The 19,145-nt window shown below is 43.8% G+C and overlaps 1 protein-coding gene across 1 annotated transcript; it reads left to right on the top strand.

The window, feature by feature from the left end:
• The first annotated feature begins 8,447 nt into the window (after positions 1–8,447).
• LMOD2 (leiomodin 2) lies at positions 8,448–16,282 on the top strand. The gene is made up of 3 exons (XM_056342150.1): positions 8,448–9,307; positions 13,842–15,167; positions 15,499–16,282. Exons 1-3 carry the CDS (start codon positions 9,035–9,037, stop codon positions 15,523–15,525), a joined length of 1,626 nt encoding a protein of 541 aa, XP_056198125.1. The 5' UTR covers positions 8,448–9,034; the 3' UTR covers positions 15,526–16,282.
• The last annotated feature ends 2,863 nt before the right edge of the window (positions 16,283–19,145 follow it).

The raw sequence follows: 19,145 nt of genomic DNA, 5'->3' as shown, positions 1-19,145 counted from the left end.
CCCAAGTGGTTAAAATACCATAAACTAGTCCTGAGAGTATCATTAGGCAAGCTAAAAAGATGATATTGTTGTGTTTATCTTTTAAGCAATACATCTTGGCTCTTTTTGTAGTTGAAGGTGGCCTAATCCTGTTTTAAAGCTTTTCTATCCTTCAACATTGAAGTTCTTTATTTATTGAAGACTTTTTTTCCCTCCCTGGATGCTAAAGTACTACGTTATGAGAAAACATCTTTAATGCTTTCCAGGCAGTTGTGAACTGAATGGAGATAGGAGGGGCAAGAGTTTGTTTTAAATGGAATATAAGCTGAGATAGACACAGAAAGGGAGCTGTTTATCCCTTGTCATGCTTACAGCACAGCTAGGAATTGAACACAAGTCTTTTGACCCCTATGTTTTGCAGCCAGACCATTGAATGCTACTTTTATGGAGTTCAGTACGTGGTGGTGGGAGCAGGAAACATAACTGGTCCAGGACTGGTGACTGTGTAAAAAGAGGCAAAGGCAGCAGCCCCAGCTGGAAGAAGAAATTGGTAGGAAAAAACTACTCCTTTTTTTCCGTGCTTTGACTGTGATTGAACCCTTGCAATGCTGGGATTTAATTTTCTCTGCTATTTGGGTGTGACTCATGGGGTGTTCCACCACAACCCAATTCCATGGCGTGCCCACCCAATGGGCGACGTTGACTAGAAGTAATTAAATGCCCTGGCATTGATTCAGGCATGCTCTGGGGTTGGGACTCCTGTTGGTTTGGGGGCAATGTTTGAGGGCAGAGGTATCAATTGGTCTCTGTTTCTCATAAAATCTGACACAAGCAGCTGCACCAGACTGATGAGCTCGCCAAGGAGCCAGACATTTAACATTGGTTATGTCAATCTTTGCAGCACGAGAGAGATGGACTTTGTAGCTGTGTTTCCATAGCTCAACTGAACTATAGTCGTGGGTTCTGTATATGACCAGCTACTCCCTGTAAGGGCCATAATGTTGTGTGGGCTATCCTTACAGCTTCCGTGCGCTGGCTACCATCTAATCTTGGGAGCTGGCAGTGCAGATCCTTGTTCTGGCTATCAACCAGGTGTAACCAGCTTTGCCTCCTGGTGTGCTCTTGCCACAGTCTGGTCTACCTGCTAAATCAGCCCTTTAAAAGCCTTCCCCCTACTTTTCTTTTCTATGAGCCTTTGGATGGATAGGCGTCTGCTCAGGAAAATTGTATCAAGAAAGGTAATTCCAACCAAAGTGATTTTCAGCCTTAATGGCCCTATTCTGCCTTGTTCTTTTCCAGACCTTTCTCTTGGAAATTATTTAGGCTGCAGTAGTTAAAAATGACACCTTGCCCCCCAAGGTGTCTTTCCTTCATACTCCTCTTCTGCACCCTGTAGATAATGACCTTGATTCAAAAATACACTGTCTCCAAATGCATGGAACAGTCCTCAAAGAAATCCATCTTGATTCTTTACCAGGACAAATGCTAGATAAATCAGAAAGAAGTACATGGGTAAGTGCACCAAATTACTGTATAATTTTTTAAAGGTATATATTGCAATGGGAAGATTTTTCTCTCTGAAATGCTCCCTTAAGTCTCACCCGCACCAGCAAAAGAAGTACTTAGTTCAGGAGAAATATTCCCTGAGGAACCTGTGTTTTGTGGTTCTCCTGAAAAGCTGTAAAATATTAGTAAATGGTTAGTAGTCATAAGACTGATAGACAGTGTAGCTCTGGTGACATGCAAGATATTTAAATTTAATTTTCAAAATTCACATTTTCAGTAGAAATCTCTACATTTTATTGGGCAAAACCACTGCCTTTTGTCTGCCTATTCTGCACATGGTAGATATGGTTCCCAGAACTCCCATCACCATTAATATGGACTGTTTAAAGAATAGACATAAATAAAGACAATAAAGGAGAGAATTTAGTTACTACTGCTACTTGTGTTTAATTCCCTATGAATTACATCACTTGTTTATATTGCTGGGATCCACTTTTTTAAAAAAATCTTAATAAACACACACTTAAAAGTTACAAAACCCAAGGAAATGCTAAATATAGAAGTAAATACCTGTATTGCTCTTGGTGTATAAAGAAATAGAGCAATTTTTTAATCTGAATGACAAACTGTAGGTTTGGCTAAGCTACACTGGAGAACCATCTGGGACTAAGGCATTAACAAAGGATCAAATCCATGGAGTTTTTATAATCACTTATCATTCAATAACTACTTGACCTGGACATGCAAATTATGGTGTATTTGCAAATACCCCTACAAATAATATAATGCTTACATTGGCAGATGTTACGTCTTTTATCGTGCTTTTGTGGGAAAGAACAGGCTAACTGCAGATGCCTGAACAGCATCCCATGCAAACCGCACTTCCAAACCCCACATTTTTTGTACAGGCAGCAGTTCCTCTGCTGCTTTCTTTGCAGTACAGTGGCCTCTACTTCCTGTCCAAACCTGTTGAGCAATACCGCGATGCAATTCCAAACAGCTGCTGTGGTCACCCTATGTCTGTACATCAGTAGCAAGTGAAATGATTTCTATATATAGTTTGCAAATCTGTTGGCAATGTTCGTAAAGCATGTGGAGATTCTTCCTGAGGGATAAGAGCAGTTACATGAAAGCAAGAGCATTAAGATCATCATTGTGTACAAAGCAGTTTATCTTTTTGGTGTGGCAGAAGCTGGCAGCAAGGAAATGGCCAGTCTGCAGAGATGCAGAGAAGCGCTTGCTTTGAGCAAAACCCTGGCAGGAATAGTTTGTGCTGTCAAAGATAAGCAGATTCATCTCGCACTGTTATTACAGAGCATGGCATTGTACTGACACAAGATGATTAAAAAGTATTGGTTGTGTAGGAAGGGAAGAAAACTGGGAATGGGAATGTTGTTTATTCAGTAAAATTTATTTGTCCCCCTTGCCTTCCCCATTTCAGTGTGATCTGTGTAGGCAAAAGGGGCAATAAATCCCCAGTCTACTGCACCTTTGGCACCCAGCTGCACGCCTCTTTATATAATCAGAGACATTCAGGATCTGTGTACAAAGGACACCAGGTGCCTGTGCAATGTGAGCAGTGAGTTTTCATTCTTTTAATCAAAGCTTGAGGAATTCAGTATTCCAGAAATGTTATTTGCACCCAGCTGATTTTTTTCCCCTGGTGCTTCCTGGCAGCCAGGTCAGTCTCTTGACTCCCCTTCCAAGATGCATCCTTATGCTTGTCTTGTCACCAGCACTATCACAGCCCATTCACTTCTTCACTCGCTATGACTTTTCTGTCGTCTTGATAAGTAAGGCAACCCAAACGTCTCTGCCACCAAAACACATTAGATGAGTGTTTGCCCCATGGCTTGTTGGTATGTAGTGTTATGTGTAGGCCTCTGGTTATGTCCCCAGCAGCTGTTGGGAATGCTGTTTTCAAAACTAATCTGAGCAGTAAGGCAGCCCACATGCACATGTTTTTGAGTGAAAGCTGATCACTGTTTGTGGTGGGACGGAGTTGTTAAGCTACGATCTGGACCTGGAATCTGCCCTCCCAGCAGCCTGGGGTGTGCTACAGGGGGTCGGTGGGAAAAATCCATCTTTGAGTTAGGATGCTGAGTGCGATTCCCAAGCAGAGACTGATTTTGGATCAAGGTCATCTTTAAACGTACTCCAACTTTTGTTTCCCCAGCATGGAACAAGGGAAAGATCTTTTTCTCCCGTGTGACTCCCTGTTTACAGCATCACCAGGAGAGATGGACTGGACAACAGAATCATCTGGCACAGAGAAAAGCAGCTGGAAAATTGTTCCTTTGAATGCCTTCAGTGCATGCTTTATCCCGTTTGCTCTGCTGATACCACTGTTAAATGTAGGTGATGACACATCCTTTTCAGGAACAGTATGGTGTGCACAATTTTCACAAGTTACGCTGGTGTCCCGGGGGAAAGGGAAAGGGCCACAGCTTGTGCCATCAGTCTGCCTCGCCGTCCTGCCCAGCTGCCAGGTTCCTGACCCTTTGTCTCTCCGGGCTGGTTTGGACTCTGCGTTCAACCCGGGCCTGTACAAGCGGCATACAGAAGCCGAGGCGCGCACACATGCATAGATAGAGATATCTCTCGGCTGAGAGAGGTGGGAGGAGGAAGGCAGGCGACGTGGAGCAGGGCGGCAGGACAGGGGATGTGAGAGGAGGGGAGGACGGGCAGGTCCGCGAGCAGGCCGTGGAGGTGGTGAGGATGTCGAGGGCCTGTGCAGGAAGGGCAGGCGAGGGGGGCCTGCAGGGTCAGGGGTGGACAAGGCAGAGCAGCAGGCAGGAAAGGGGAAGGCGGGAGAGCTCAGGGGCTGGTGCCTCCGGGTCTGTGTGAGGGGACAGCAGGAGGCAAGGAGCCGGCTGAGGAATGAGGGGTGCAGAAGCGGTGGGGGCGGCGGGAGCGAGCACGGCAGGCAGAAGGGCAGTGGGAGAGATGGGGGAAGCCCAGACGTGCTGTGGTGCATTGTTTTTAATGTGCTCTATGGCAATTGGACCTGTTCCTGCAGCGTGGGACTGCAGCTCGGTACGAGCCAATGCATCTGCCTGACAGGCTGTCCTCAGGAGCTGGGACTGAAATAGCCACAGTCCTGGGGCCAGCCATGTCCCGTGCCTGAAGACAAGGTTGTGCAGCCCTCTCCTTCCTTGCCTGAAGACAAGGTTGTGCAGCCCTCTCCTTCCTTGCCTGAAGACAAGGTTGTGCAGCCCTCTCCTTCCTTGCCTGTAGCTTTCCCTGCACTCACCAGAGTGGAAGTAAAATTTAACCTGTGGGCATTGCTGTGCCTGGGGGTGAGTACTGCCTGTCAAGTGTTGCTCATGTCCCTTCAGCAACAGGGCCAACCTGCCCAAAGTGTGGAAACCTGAGCAGCAGAGCAATGTTTCCCAGGCTGCTACTTGAAATAGTTAATTGCTTGGAAAGCAAAAAAGAACATATATGCACTTAGAAGGGTTTCCTCTTTTAAAACTGAGAAAATAGAATACCTGGGCTAGGCAAGATTGAAAATCTTGTCTGCAATCTGGCAGCCACCGAGTGGACTCCGTCCCACTTGAAGCTGGGGGCCTGGGTGCCAAGTGTCCGCAATGGCAGCGAACCCTGCTCCTATAAAACCGGTGCTCCCAGTTCTCATTTTCTTTCCTCTTGGCCCAGGCCCTGAAGGGAAAAAACCTTTTAATAATTCTGTTGACTGAGTGATGAGTTTTCATGACCTATATATGACATGGTTTATTCCCTGCATACCAGGTTTCACCAGGGCGTTAGGGAGGTCAGTTTGGGCTTTCTCTTAGGAGGTGGCAAAGCACTTCAGAGGATTCATCCTAAACAGCAGTCAATGCAGCCAGTGTAAACCTTCCCTCAAGTGTACTACGTATGGTTCACGCTCTGCTCTTCTGCCTTCTGGGTAGAAGCAAGTTGCCTGTGCCACTTCACTGGCTCAAGGTGTCTTCCTGAACTGTTTATAATGGTGTGATGGGGCATGTAGCCTGGGACGTACAACAGGATGCTCAAACTGCTATTGTTTTACTTGTTTTTTGCAGAAATCCAAACATGTGTAGTGCCTGAGAAATGGGACTGTGGAACAAGAACAAAAGGTTTCAGACAGGAATGCTAACAGCAAGAAAACACAATCACTCCTGTCTTTACAGCCGAGTTCCTCTTGGAAGTTGGAACCTGTGATCTGAACTGTCGGAATGGTGAGCAGCTTCAGCAGTGGCTGGTGCCCACGAGAACGGAGCCCTGACCAGCTGAAGTGCTGCATAATGCAAAATACCCCCTTAAAAGGAATCCTAATCTCCAAATTAGTGGATGCTTACAATCATAAGGTCTCTGTGCCTCTATTCTTTCTCCTCACAAAGGCGGTAATACCTTCGTGTCTCCTGAAAGGGCTGCTGGACAAATAAAGCCGCTGGGAGTCTTGATATGCTGAAGAACAGGGGCAAAACAAAATGCTGAAAGGCCATTTACCGAATGTGCATGATCTCTCCTGTACACTGAGCAAGGTCCTGGGGACTCATGGGTCTAAGATCAAAGTATATGATTACAGAATTATGGAATTAAGGACTGTGTTTCACTGCTTATGAACAGGCAAGGAAAAATACGCACACTTTCTGACCTGTGAGTACTTAGCTTTACAGTTTTGACATCCTTTTTGTGTGTGTAATTTGCCATGTGCTACAACCTTACTAAATTTCATTTAAATTGTTCTAGAGAGTATTCATGGGTCTTCACCCCAGCCATCTCCCTATAAAAATGGGTTCTAAATCACCGTGATTGACATGTACAGGATCAGGAAAGGACCCCAGTTTCCCATAACCTCACCTAACTGTGCCAATTTCCCCCCTGCTTCAGGGGAAACATTTAGAGTAAAATACCTTGTCCATCTTTAGTAACATCTTTAAATTCTCTCATCCCATGGCTAGAATGGACATCACTGACATTTTATATATAGAAAAACATCACCACTGACCCAGTGCTGTATCATGCCTCAGCAAGGAATAGCATTGAAGGTAATCATGTTGCTGCCAACGACTGGACTGAATCTTCCTTTGGAATATTATTTTAGAAGTGAGTAACGCATGTTGCTTTTTGAAGTTCCTTTGAGTTTGAAAAATTTGGATTATACATAGAAAACTTTAAATAGACAATTCAGGAATCTGTATGTTTGTACTTTTTATTATGGACTCAGCCCAGGAAGATTCAGAGACATTTTGTTGTGTCTGAGGAGAAAAAGAAAAGCAGAAAGCTCAGAATTTTCTGGGAAATAGTATACTTGAATAGATTTAATTTTTAATAGCATGGTTTTGCTTTTAATATTGTACATATCTATGTTGTACATGTCAACGTTGTACTAATAATATGTAGCACATTTCTAAAAGCATTTCAGTTTCCATCAGTGTTTTCCAACAGAAAATCTGTTCAGTGCAAATTTTCTGACCAAGTCCATCTAAAAATGTTTGCAACAAAACATTGTCTGCAACAGTGCACCCAAGAAAGATAATTTCATTGTGCTGCTTCTCTGGTAACTCGAATGATAACGAAGTAAACCATTGTCCTAGACATAATGAAGAAATAAAATTGCTTGGATTTCTGATCTATTCATTTAATTAATGCCAATGTCAGCATTCACAATGCAAAGTTAAAAGAAAAAAGGTATTTATTATTTTTTCCTGCTGTTTCACATTGTATGTAATTTGGCCTAAGCATCGTTTCTGCAAGTGCAGCTCAAAGAGTGAACAGAACTTCTACTGACCCACTGACTTGTCTAGTTACAGGTAACCCATCACAGTATCTTATACCATGAAAGTAACACTCTTAGGTCCATAAGCCAAACTGTTTTGCATCTTCTTCCTCTTTATTTTATGCAATTATTTGGTCAATGTAAATGACCTGAAAATATTTATTTTATTTTAAGATGCACATTATTCTTTAGTCTGCTTTATTAATGTATTTTGTGTATTAGGGAAGACTAGAATTGTAAACTTTCATTCCATTTCTTGAGCAAGCTAAACTGCATGAAATTCATATAGAAAAATGATCAAAGGAAAAGTGTAATTTCTTTATCAAGTCTGTTTATGAAAATCATGCTCGATCTCCTCTCTCCGTTGCCAGTAAAGCAATATGCTTAATAATAAAACTAAATGAGCTATTTGGCTAAAAATCATAGATCAGTTCTTGTGTCCAATCCATACTAACCTAAAAGAGATGATGTTGGACAAGAATAGTACTTCAAATTATTTTCATTTCTATTTCCATTACATACTGTCTTGACTATCTAAAAATAAACCTGTGTGTTATCATTTAATAAGGTTGATTTATAGTATTATAGATGTGCTCCTACTTCCCTGTACCAAAACCAACCTTCTCTCTCTCTCCGCCTCCCCGCACCACCACCGCCCCCCCCAAGCCTGCAGATATTGCTGGCCTGCATGTTTCAGAAAACATAGCTAGTTTACCATCATTCACTGCTAATAGAGAAAAGAAAAAGACAATGTGAAGTTCAAGCTTTCATTCCGTATTTTCTTACATTGGAAGAGACATGTCTATAAAAATAATAAGAATATCGGAATAATAGATCATTTATTAGTGGACATGATAATGTAGATATACACTTAAAATCAAGAATTGAAGGGCACTCTCCAGCTGCACACCAGTCAGCTACAGCAAGCGATAAGCATCAATTAAAATAGCCACTAGGGGCCTTCATTTGCTAGGGGCTGTCAAGTGATGGAGACAGAGTTGGGGTCTGCCCACCCAGGGCCGGCTGCCCCTAAACCTCTGAGGTCCCTGCTCACTCCTTCAGCAAAGCACAATTCTCCACGTGAAAAAAAAATAAAAAAAAATCACAGGAACTCCAAATGGACATGTCAAGATGATTCTCCCTCTGATCATCCTCAAAAAAACAGGGGAATTAATCAATAATCCAGTTATGTGATTTGTTATAGGCAAGGCATGACATTGCGGGCGTGCTGCTCCCCACAGGTGCTGGCATGCCGACCTCTTTCCCTCAGGCTGCAAACACCTTGGAAAAATAACAGCGTGGTTCCACTAGAAAACCGTGAAAATGAGAGGAAGTCTGCTGAGCAGCAGCAAGGGTGTTTTATTTCCAGCCCCTGTGGCAGCTCAGGATTAAATGGATTTTCATTGTTCTTTCTCCACTGCAGTTTGGACACACAGTCGGTGTAAATGTGCCCGGGGTTTTACTTGCTGCTGCCCTCCCCTCTGCGAGGCTGGTATTCTCCTGCTAGCCGCCTGCTCTAAATATGGCCACGGCCAGTGTGTCAATAATCCCCCTCTTTAAGGGACCTGCAAACACTAGTGTTGGGACATTCTTGCTGTTCAGATGTCTAGCTGACGTCTGATGCTTAAAACGGAGCATGCTTTCATCCCTTCGTGCATTGTCGTAAGCCCCCGATGATTACTCTTAAAAGGGTGCCTCTGCTACGCAGGGAAACAGTTGCTGACCAAACGAGACACAGCTTGCTTGCTTCAGCCTTCTTGAATGCCTGGTCACTTCAGCTTTGTACCAGCCTGACCAAGCAGGACCATGTCTACCTTTGGCTACAGAAGAGAGCTCAGTAAATATGAGGACATTGATGAAGATGAGCTCCTCGCTTCTCTCACTGAAGAGGAGCTGAAGGAGCTGGAGCGGGAGCTGGAGGACATAGAGCCCGACCGTAACCTTCCAGTGGGACAACGGCAGAAGAGCCTGACGGAGAAAACACCGACAGGGACTTTCAGCAGAGAAGCACTGATGGCCTATTGGGAGAGGGAGACCAGGAAACTCTTAGAAAAAGAGAGACTGGGTGCGTGTGACAAGGTAAGACACTGAGACACTTGCTGTTTCCTGGAAATATTTGGGTTTGTTCTTCCCTGCCATGGTCTCACTGTTCCATTTTCTTTCAGTCTCTTGTACTATTTTTAAGAGCATTGCTAGCCACACATTTGTGCCTGCTAAAGCGCTGCCTATTAGCTCAGAGAGTTTTTGCTCATCTGAAGGTTCCCTAAATGCTCTGTTGAGAACAGAAGAAAGTTCTCTAAAAACTTATCATTCGTGATTAAAATAGGAAGAATTTAAAGGGCATGTTAGAAATTATTGCCAGGTAGCGATGTGGACTTTTGGGTAACATTTGATTTTGTTTAAAAGCTAAAAAAATTGCTTTTTCCTTTCCTACAAAAAATCGGTATTGACTGCTGAGAAGCATGTCAGGAAGACAGTTTTGAATACATCTTATGTCAGAAGTCAAGTAAGTGGCCGCCAGGCTTTGTGCTCGCTGGAAGGAAGCTGCACTGCGGTCAGCAGCTAATGTTGCTTTGTTCCTGCTGCGGATCCTTGGCTCAGCTCAGGAGTCTTCTGGCAACTGTTGTCAGAGGATAACTGGAAGTTATTTAAAAAATGGCCTGGGGTAGAGTCATCTGCTAAACCATTTTATCGGTATTCCCCCAAAAACCAACCAATACTGCTTGTTAGGCAAGTCACCCCCCAGAATAAAAATATTAATAATAAAAGCCAGTCCCCAAACTGCAAATGAACAGTATAGCTGGGTAGGAGTGAAGGGCTCAGCCCTAGCAGGCGATGAGCACTCTCAGTCTAACCTAATGTCCCTGTTGGCATCCCCCGGGCCCCTGCTAGAAGAATCTGTGACACTGAGGTCTATCAAAAAGCAACTTCTGTTTTCACATTGGCTCCATGTAATTTCAAAGCGAAGTGGGGATTTGGGGAAGTGAGTAGCTTTTTTATGTTTAAGCACTGCTTCGGGCCAAGCTCTGACTCTGTTTATAAGGTCACCTTTTCCCATGTTTAAGTAGAAAATAATAGAACAAAGGTAAAGACAGCAAAACTGGGCAGAGAACTTCTAACAGCCTTGATTCAGGACCTCAGTTCATTTGCAAGGAAATAATTGCAGTTTGTACATTAGATAAAATATTATCCTAGAGATAAATCACCTGGATTAAATTAGCCTACAATAATAATATCCAGGATTTCTTTACACATAAGTGTTCTCTCCTGCTCCTGAATGGTAGTTTACTGTCTTTGCAGGCAAGTGCGGAGACCACTAGCTGTCATCAGACCATTAGTATCAGCTTGCAGACATTGACTTCAGTCCCTGTTCTTCAAATCATAGGGAGGCAATGGCAAGATTAATGTTTATTTCCAGCTGAGCCTGGAACTCGAAACCTGGACAGTTGCAAAAAACCTTCTGAACAGGTCTACTTCAGTGTCTTACATAGTGGCAGGATTCTTTTTTTGCTCTTTCCATGTCTATACAGCATTAACGATGGGTACTGGCTAAACTAGCCGGTGCTAGCAAAAGCCTCTATACTTTTTGATCTGAGAAGAAATTTGCTAAATGTGTGAGTAAATATGAAAATGTTTACATGCTGGTGTAGAAGGCACAAAGTCTGACTCCACTGAAGGCAGCAAGAAAGCTCATTCTGAGTTTCTTAAGAGCAGTTTTCTTCTTCCCCTCAATGCTCTGAAAGTTAGACACCTTATCTAAGATGGTTATTTGTGCTCCTTCTATAGTTAGAGGTGAGAGATCAGCCCCTCCAGAAGGCAAACATCCTGCAGATAGCCTTTTAGGGTGAGCGACTTGCCCTTCAGAGATATTTACCTCTCTGCATTGACTATTTTATCCTAACTTTTCACCGAGTTAGTACTACGAAGTAAGATGAAGCCTTGCAGGCTGCCTGCAGCAGTCCTGTGCTGAACGATGCCTCTATGGATCTGCAAAGAGAAGAGTACTCGATTTCAAACTTACTGGGCAGATTGTTGTGACACCATATGATGTAATGTGACAGGAAACTAAATTCCCTCTTTGACCCCAGAAATGCCGCTCAGAAAAATGTCAAGTGGTTTTTTTTATTGATCTAGCGTCATCAAGCTTATTAGCAGTCCATTTAGATGCACCAACTTCTGCTCATCTACAGCTGTGTGGAAGGCTGTAATATGTATTCCTGGGCAGATAAAAGCGTAGCCATGAAGATGGGTTCCTGGATGCCTGGTGTTTTCAGCTTTTATAAGTCTGAATATATGTATAGAAACTACGGATATAAATCTTAGTCCTATAATAAACCTGGCTTAAACACAGCGCTGTTTCTGTATGTAGCACAGCATCTCTCAGTGTGAGGGCCTTCCTGCACCTGATCCACAGGAGAAGCAATGGGGCCAGACCCTGCAAGACCTCCACGTGCAGGTCAATAGGGCCAGACCCTGCAAGACCTGCAGGTGCTGCAAGCTCAGGAATGACAGGCTGGAACAGCTCGAGGTCCTGTTTCATTAGAGTCACGCTTCTGCAAACATTACCATTACTGTCTGTTGTGCATGTGTCACAACGCAGAAATCTGTTTAGGATTGGGAAACAATACCATGCAATCTGTCATTACTATTATTTTAACATTTCCCTGCATTTTTAGAGCCGGATAATTAAGCAAACCTAAAACTGCACAAGTTTTCTAAAAATGGGCTGTCATGTTAACAGCACTTTCGTTTTCCAGAAGCACAAAACAGAATCACTGTGTCTCTGCAGACTGTACTTACTTTGTAAAATACCCTCTAGTATTTTACAGAGACTTGTCGTGCTTTAACCCCGGCCGGCCGGCAACCAAGCACTACACAGCTGCTTGCTTACTCCCTCTCACCCAGAGGGATGAGGAGGACAATCAGAAAGGAATGTGAAACTCAGGGGTTGAGATAAGAACGATGTAATATGTAAAGCAAAAGCTGCGCACACAAGCAAAGCAAAGCAAAGCAAGGAATTCATCCCCACTTCCCACGGGCAGGCAGGTGTTCGGCCATCCCCAGGACAGCCGGGCTGCATCACATGTAACAGTTACCTGGGAAGACAAACGCCATAGTGCCAGATGTCCCCCCCTTCCTTCTTCTTCCCCCAGTTTATATACCCAGCATGCTGTCATACGGTATGGAATACCTCTTTGGCCAGTTTGGGTCACCCGTCCTGGCTGTGTCCCTCCCAGTTTCCCGTGACCCTCCAGCCCTCCTGCTGGCAGGGCCCAAGAAACTGGAAAGTCCTTGACTTAGTATAAACATTACCTAAAACACACGCTAAAACCATCAGTGTGCTATCAACATGGTTCTCACACCAAATCCAAACCACAGCCCCGCACCAGCTACTAAGAAGAAAATTAACTCTGTCCCAGCTGAAAACAGGACAAGACTAAAATATGAATGTTGCTAAAGTCGTGCATACAGACCAATTATAATTCATCCAAAATTTTATAAACATTTGCAAATGTAAATAAAAAGGCATACCCTATGGCTTGTCCAGTAGACAAAACAGGACATATTTTTGGGCAAGAGGTTTAAGGTTGGTCATAGCATATAGGTTCAGTCGGGGCCCATACAACACTGCCGTGCTTCTGGAGTCCTCCAGGTGGAAGTGGGCTTTCCTGGGGTGCAGACCTTTTGCCACTCCTGCGCAGAGAATTGCCTCTGCCACCGTGACTGCTAAGGGCGCCAGGCAGACCTTTCAGAAGTGGTTCTAAATTTGCTTTCTTGGTGCCCACCAGACACACTAAAATAACTTCGGGGTTTAGAAAAGCAATCAGTTTACTCTGTAGGCAATTAATTATAACAAGTTACAGTATGGCAGCTGTCCTATGACAGCTGTCAGTGAGCACAGTCTTCGCTCTTGGCAAACATGGAGAAATTCAGGGATTATTGTCATGTGATTAATTGTTACCTGTGGGAATGTACCTGAATATTTTCTTCACAAATAGCTTCTAAGTGTGTATAGCCCATGTAGTGCATCCAGAGTCTTTTCAAGATGACTCCTGTAATTCTGCATTATTTTGCATGTCCGTATGCATGTTTACATGTGCAGACACTATTTGCATTCTAAATCGTGGTAGTCTTTAGCCATTTTAGATGTGCTAACATATGCAACGCCTGAGCATTGACAAAGACATCTCATCCTTATGAAATTAAGATACTTGTTGCTCATAGAACGTGTCCATTCTGAAACTGCAGTCTTGTTTTTCTTCTGGCAAGGATCCAAATAATATCCCCTTGTGGACATGCTAACACATAGAAACCATGAAGTATGTCCATGTTGCAATGTCTTGTATCAAATTTTCTCTTGGCAGAATTCACTGATGTCAGTAAAACTGTTCCAATTTGTACTCAGCATTTTTCTTCTAAAGAGTGTGAAATAAGTAATGTTAAAAAGGTGTTAGGTGCTGAAGCATTTTCTGTTCTCCTAACTGTTTCTGGGGATTTAGTTTTAGCTTTCAACATTAACTTACATAGTTTCAAGATAATTGTTTTTGTGCAAAAAGGCAGTAGCTCCATTACTGCAATCGTGTTTAACACCCACACCTACATTCCTGTTCAGGATTCTGAGCAAGAAGACGACAATTCGGAAGACATTCAAGAAGAGTATTTCACAGAAAGCAATAGTGAAGTGTCTGAGGAGGCATATACTGAAGAGGATGATGAAGAAGAAGAAGATGAAGAGGAGGATGAAGATGAGAGTGAGGATGAGGAAGAGCAAAATGCTGCAGCTGGTGAAAGACCTGAGGATGGCAGGAGTTCTGACCACATCAGACGCAAAAAGTGTAACAGCGCAAAGGACAATGAAGACTTACTCAATGGTCATGATGAAAAAGACACCGACAATCTGAGCTTAAAAAGCAGTGCCATCCACCCTTGTGGAAATCCAACAGTTATTGAGGATGCTTTGGAAAAAGTTAGGAACAACGACCCTGACACCACAGAGGTCAATCTGAACAACATTGAAAACATCACTTCACAGATGCTTATACAATTTTCTCAAGCCCTAAGGGACAACACAGTGGTTAAGTCATTCAGCTTGGCTAACACGCATGCTGATGACAACGTTGCAATAGCTATTGCTGGTATGTTAAAGGTAAATCAGCATATAACTAGTCTGAATATCGAGTCAAATTTTATCACAGGCAAAGGAGTGCTGGCCATCATGAGAGCTTTGCAGAATAACAAGGTTCTAACAGAACTGCGATTCCACAATCAAAGGCACATCATGGGCAGCCAGGTGGAAATGGACATAGTTAAACTGTTGAAAGAGAACACGACTCTGGTCAAGCTTGGATACCACTTTGACCTTGCTGGCCCAAGAATGACCATGACAAGTATCCTGACAAGAAATATGGATAAACAAAGACAAAAGCGTATGCAGGAGCAGCGGCAGCAAGAGTCTGGTTGTGACGGAGCCATCAATCCAAAGACAAAAGTTTTGCAGAAGGGGACGCCTCGATCCTCCCCTTATGTGTCACCCAAGAGCTCACCATGGTCTTCTCCAAAACTCCCTAAGAAAGTGCCACCAGTGAAAAGTCAGCCTCCTGTACCCCCACCTCCCCCTCCACCCCCACCTCCTCCTCCTCCCCCTCCCCCGGTTATTCCAGAGAAGAAGGCACCAACCAGGAATATAGCTGAAGTCATCAAAGAGCAAGAAAGCTCAAAAAAAGCCTTACAGAATGGACAGAAAAAGAAAAAAGGCAAAAAAAGCAAAAAACATGAGAACAGCATATTGAAAGAAATTAAAGATTCTTTAAAATCAGTTTCAGACAGAAAATCAGAGGAAGGTTCACGACCCTCCACCCGTCCTTCCACCCCACAAAGATCTCTCCATGACAACCTTATGGAAGCAATTCGGGCAAGCAGCATAAAGCAATTAAGGCGGGTAAGTAAGAGATCCTATTTCAGTAACTGATTGTGGCTCAGGTATAGCACAAGCTCAATTAATTTTAGTACATATATATAAAATAAAATATTCTTAGAAATGTGAGCATAAGAAAGCACTTGGGAGGAGGCTTTTCTCTGATTAGGCTTTTCTTAGCACAGATTTATGTTTGGCTGATTTTTACAGAAAGTGGGGTACTTTCCCAGGTTCAAGCTTGTTACAGGAGGTGGTGCATAGCACAGGGCTCTTGGGAGTGTGTCTCTGGTAGGAATTTTGTCATTTAGACTGTACAGCAAATGTAATGGACACCCTCCCCACCCCCATTTCATAGGTGGAGGTACCAGAAGCCCTTCGGTGAAAGCCTGGATGACAGAAGAGGCAGAGCACTGCAGTGGTCGAGGGGACACTACTCGTCCATTCACTGGTGGCAACACAGAGTGTCCAGCAAGCTGCTTCCAAAGTACACTCTTAGATTCAAACCATTTCTATTTTATTTCAAAGAAATAAACCCACTACATATGAAACAATGCTTTAGGGATACATTTGCCTTGTAATCTGTAAATATGGAAATAATTTTTCTTTTTTATTTAATGAGATTTCTATTGAGAAATTGCTGTTTATTTAGATATTCTTTTCAATATCTGATTGCACATCACTGGACAACTTCTTCACACTGAGATGCAATAGTTTACCAACCTGTGGTTTCTTCTTTTTTCCATGAATTTACAATAAATGTGGTTTGAAGCTTTCAAGCAGACACATAGTCCTGTGTTTCTGTGAGTGAACACCTACCAGATGTTTGCATTAAGTTCATGAGCATTAGGGAAGCCTCCTGAGATCTTTCTCAGCTGTACCCATCAAGCCTGCTTGGAGGATAGCACCAGGGCCTATATGTTAATGAATATGTTTCATACTGACATGGGAAAAAAATGGTTTGTAAAGCTGTATACAACTAGAGTAAAGCTGTGGGCTGTCAGGTCATTGGTGTGGTGTACCAGGTCCTAAATCTTGATCTAACAGAAGGGGAAGTGGGTGACGAATAGAGCTGCAGCTCATATTGACTTAAAGGTTAAAAATTAATGTAGATATTTTAAGGTTGCAGCAGAATTATTCAATTATCCATTCAGTACAAGTGCACATGGCTGTATCTGGGCAGAACTAACTCCAGTGCAGACATTCAGTCAGAGAAACTTGAAAAGCAATCTAGCATTCGGGTGGAAAAACTCATATGATATCAGGTGAACAACAAGCAGAGTGTGAACTGTCAATATGGTATGGTGGAAGCCGAGCCAGTATCATTTGGAGATGCACGGCTGGACGTATCACATCACAGGCGATGGCATGAATAGCCCTTCTTCATGTAGTACTAGACATCTCCCTCTGTCATCGTTATGGTTCTGGGTGCTTCAGCTAGTGTGAAGGTAGCGATAACATGAAGAAAACTGAGCAGTGGCCAAAATGTTGAAAGGCAAGAGGATATACATGTTTAGAAGCACTACTAACTATTAACTAGTTTGCTCATTTCAACAATAAATATAGGGATTAGTATTTCTTTGACATAAAACTACACCGAAGTTATTACTTAAGAGTACCCAGCATTGCAGTGGTACTGAAAAAATACAGGTAAGCGTCAATCTAGAAATATTAATGAGACAGATTTCCCCAGAAACAGGAACAAATTACTGGAGGGAAATCAAGCATAATGGAGAGGGGATCCATTAGTGAGTTGTCATGAATGTTACTATTACAGCAAGAAAACGGTGAAGATATCTTTTTGCTTTTGTATTTATTGACTAGAACATACCAAAAGCAATGTACAACTAATTGAAACACTTTCTAACATTCTTCCTCTTGCCTCAGGATCACAACAACTCTTGAGTATTTCTAGACCCAGTATCACAGGAAATATGGTACGTACCATTAGTCTTTAGCTGCCTTTATAACTGCGTGGGCTCCCATAGCCTAAAAATCAACCTATGGTTGATCTCCCATGACCAAATGGAAGTTGGAGCTTGGGATCTTCTGAGGATGGAAGCAATGGTGGAATGCAGACCATAGTCAGGAGTAGACCTATGACCCCAGACCTTGTGTGCAGCAGCTTTGTGAAGGATGCGAAACAGCAAAATGTTTAATCAAATGCCAGAAGCAGCTAAACAGCTGCAAGGGGGAATAAAAGATAGGGAGGGAACTCAGAGAAAGCACAATGGAGAGGATTTGGAGGAAGACAAGACAATATTTAAAAAACCAAACCGAAACATTTAAGGAAAGAGGGAGAACGAGAGGTGAGGAAACTGCCTCTGTGGGATGTGAAAACTGATATAGGAAAAGGTGACAGAGAAGAAAATGAATACTGAAAAGTGGCAGATGATAGAAGAGAAGAAAAGGATGTGGAAGAAGGAAAAAGCTAGATAGAAGAAAAAAGGAAAGTAAAATTCAATTTTCAGGTTGGTAAGACCTGTTGTAGTTGCTCTTTTGCAGAAGAGAAGGGCGATGGGCATGGCCCTTGCGAAGGCTTGGCCAGAGCTGCTGACTGCAGTTGCTGACAAGTGGCTCGTCAGTCCGTTCTGGTGTGAGGCCTGCTCTGACGATGGACATTAGTATTTCAGCGAAGATGTAAACTCACGGAAGGAGCAGCCACATGTGGTTATTTAAGCTCCTGCGGTGCACTTCCTTACGAAGTGTCAGTCCTGTGCCTTAGCCAAAGTCTAATCTGGGTAATTGCCTTCTGCCTACATAAATTTCACAGCAGTTTCACTTGGAGGCATTTCAAGGCACGTCTCCTATTTGCAGAGCCGCGAGGCAGAGCCCCCCGTAACACCTTGTTAAGGTTGTGACGTCCTGCTGAAGGGAAAGTCAGCCCCCTTCCTTCCTCAGGTGGGTGTCAGCCCTGCTGCTGATGGTGCTGAGCTCCCTCACGGATGCTTCCAAGGAGCAATCTGTTTTCCTTTCAAATTAGCAGGCGAGCACCATGTGACAAGGGTCCAAAACTCTTCTGGGAGGTACTGTGCCGCCTTCCCAGACTGGAAGATGGTTTAGCAGGAGCCAGGAGGTGCCAAGTCGTGTTCCTGCCTGGGGAACAAACACCTCGCAGCTGGGCGCTTCCCCTTGGGGCCCCAGCCCTGCCTGTAAGTGCAGTTCAGTTTCTGAACCCTTCCCTTGAGCCACAGAGAGGTAAATCATTTTCTTTGAAGGCCTTGTTTGCCCTGTGAGGTGGCCCCGGGTCATCTCCTGCACATCCAGCGCTATACTCCCATCAGAGCTAGACACAGTGTCTGGACAAGAGAGCCCTGGGATGCAGGTATGCTCCTTGTTTGGACTTGTAGGTCTCCCTGCAGCAGGTGGCCATCTGCGTTCTCTCAAAGACAGTCAGAGAAACAAACACAGCAAAATCTGTCAAAATGAATTGGTCAGCAATAAAAGAGCTGCGAAGGGTAACCAAGTGCTTGCTGTCACTGCGGAGGTAAAAGGACGGGAGAAGACAATGGGTTATATTGTCTTTAGGAACAAAGAAAGTATCCTTAGAACATTATTTATCTCCTCATGAGTTGCAGAAATAACCAGCCCAGTGAAGAGCAGAAATACTGTAGCTTCCCGAGGAAGAAAAAAAGCAAAACCTGGGTCCCCTATTTACACTGAGCCAAGTCTCTCCCATGAGTGTTCCCCCAAATTCAGGCTGGGGAGCGGGAGGGGAGAGCTGGGTACTGCACAGAGCACAACACACTGTGGTTGAGACTGACATGGGGTCCTCCCACCACCCCACAGCTACCCTGCCCCATGCTGCTGTGGTGCCACTGCAGTGGTGACTTGCCACCCAGCTGCACCGGGCAAGGGCTGCAGCCTGGTGTGGTGGCCGGAGGCTGTGCCACCTTGCAAAGCCCTGCGCTCTGGGTCATCCAACAGGGGGGCAGCGCCTTCGTGCTTTGGCCCTTCCATAACGTGTACCCATGTGAACATCCATGCCATATAACGTGGTACGAG

This window comes from Falco biarmicus, chromosome 5 (genome assembly GCF_023638135.1).
Source record: "Falco biarmicus isolate bFalBia1 chromosome 5, bFalBia1.pri, whole genome shotgun sequence".
NCBI classification, from domain to species: domain Eukaryota; kingdom Metazoa; phylum Chordata; class Aves; order Falconiformes; family Falconidae; genus Falco; species Falco biarmicus.
This window is presented reverse-complemented; position numbering and strand designations above follow the sequence as displayed.

Bases quoted from the DNA above. Each gene is read 5' to 3' on its own strand.
- LMOD2 (XM_056342150.1), top strand. From the start codon at position 9,035: ATGTCTACCTTTGGCTACAGAAGAGAGCTCAGTAAATATGAGGACATT. The intron at 9,308-13,841 runs GTAAGACACTGA...ATTCCTGTTCAG, and splicing joins GACTGGGTGCGTGTGACAAG to GATTCTGAGCAAGAAGACGA. The intron at 15,168-15,498 runs GTAAGTAAGAGA...CCCATTTCATAG, and splicing joins GCATAAAGCAATTAAGGCGG to GTGGAGGTACCAGAAGCCCT.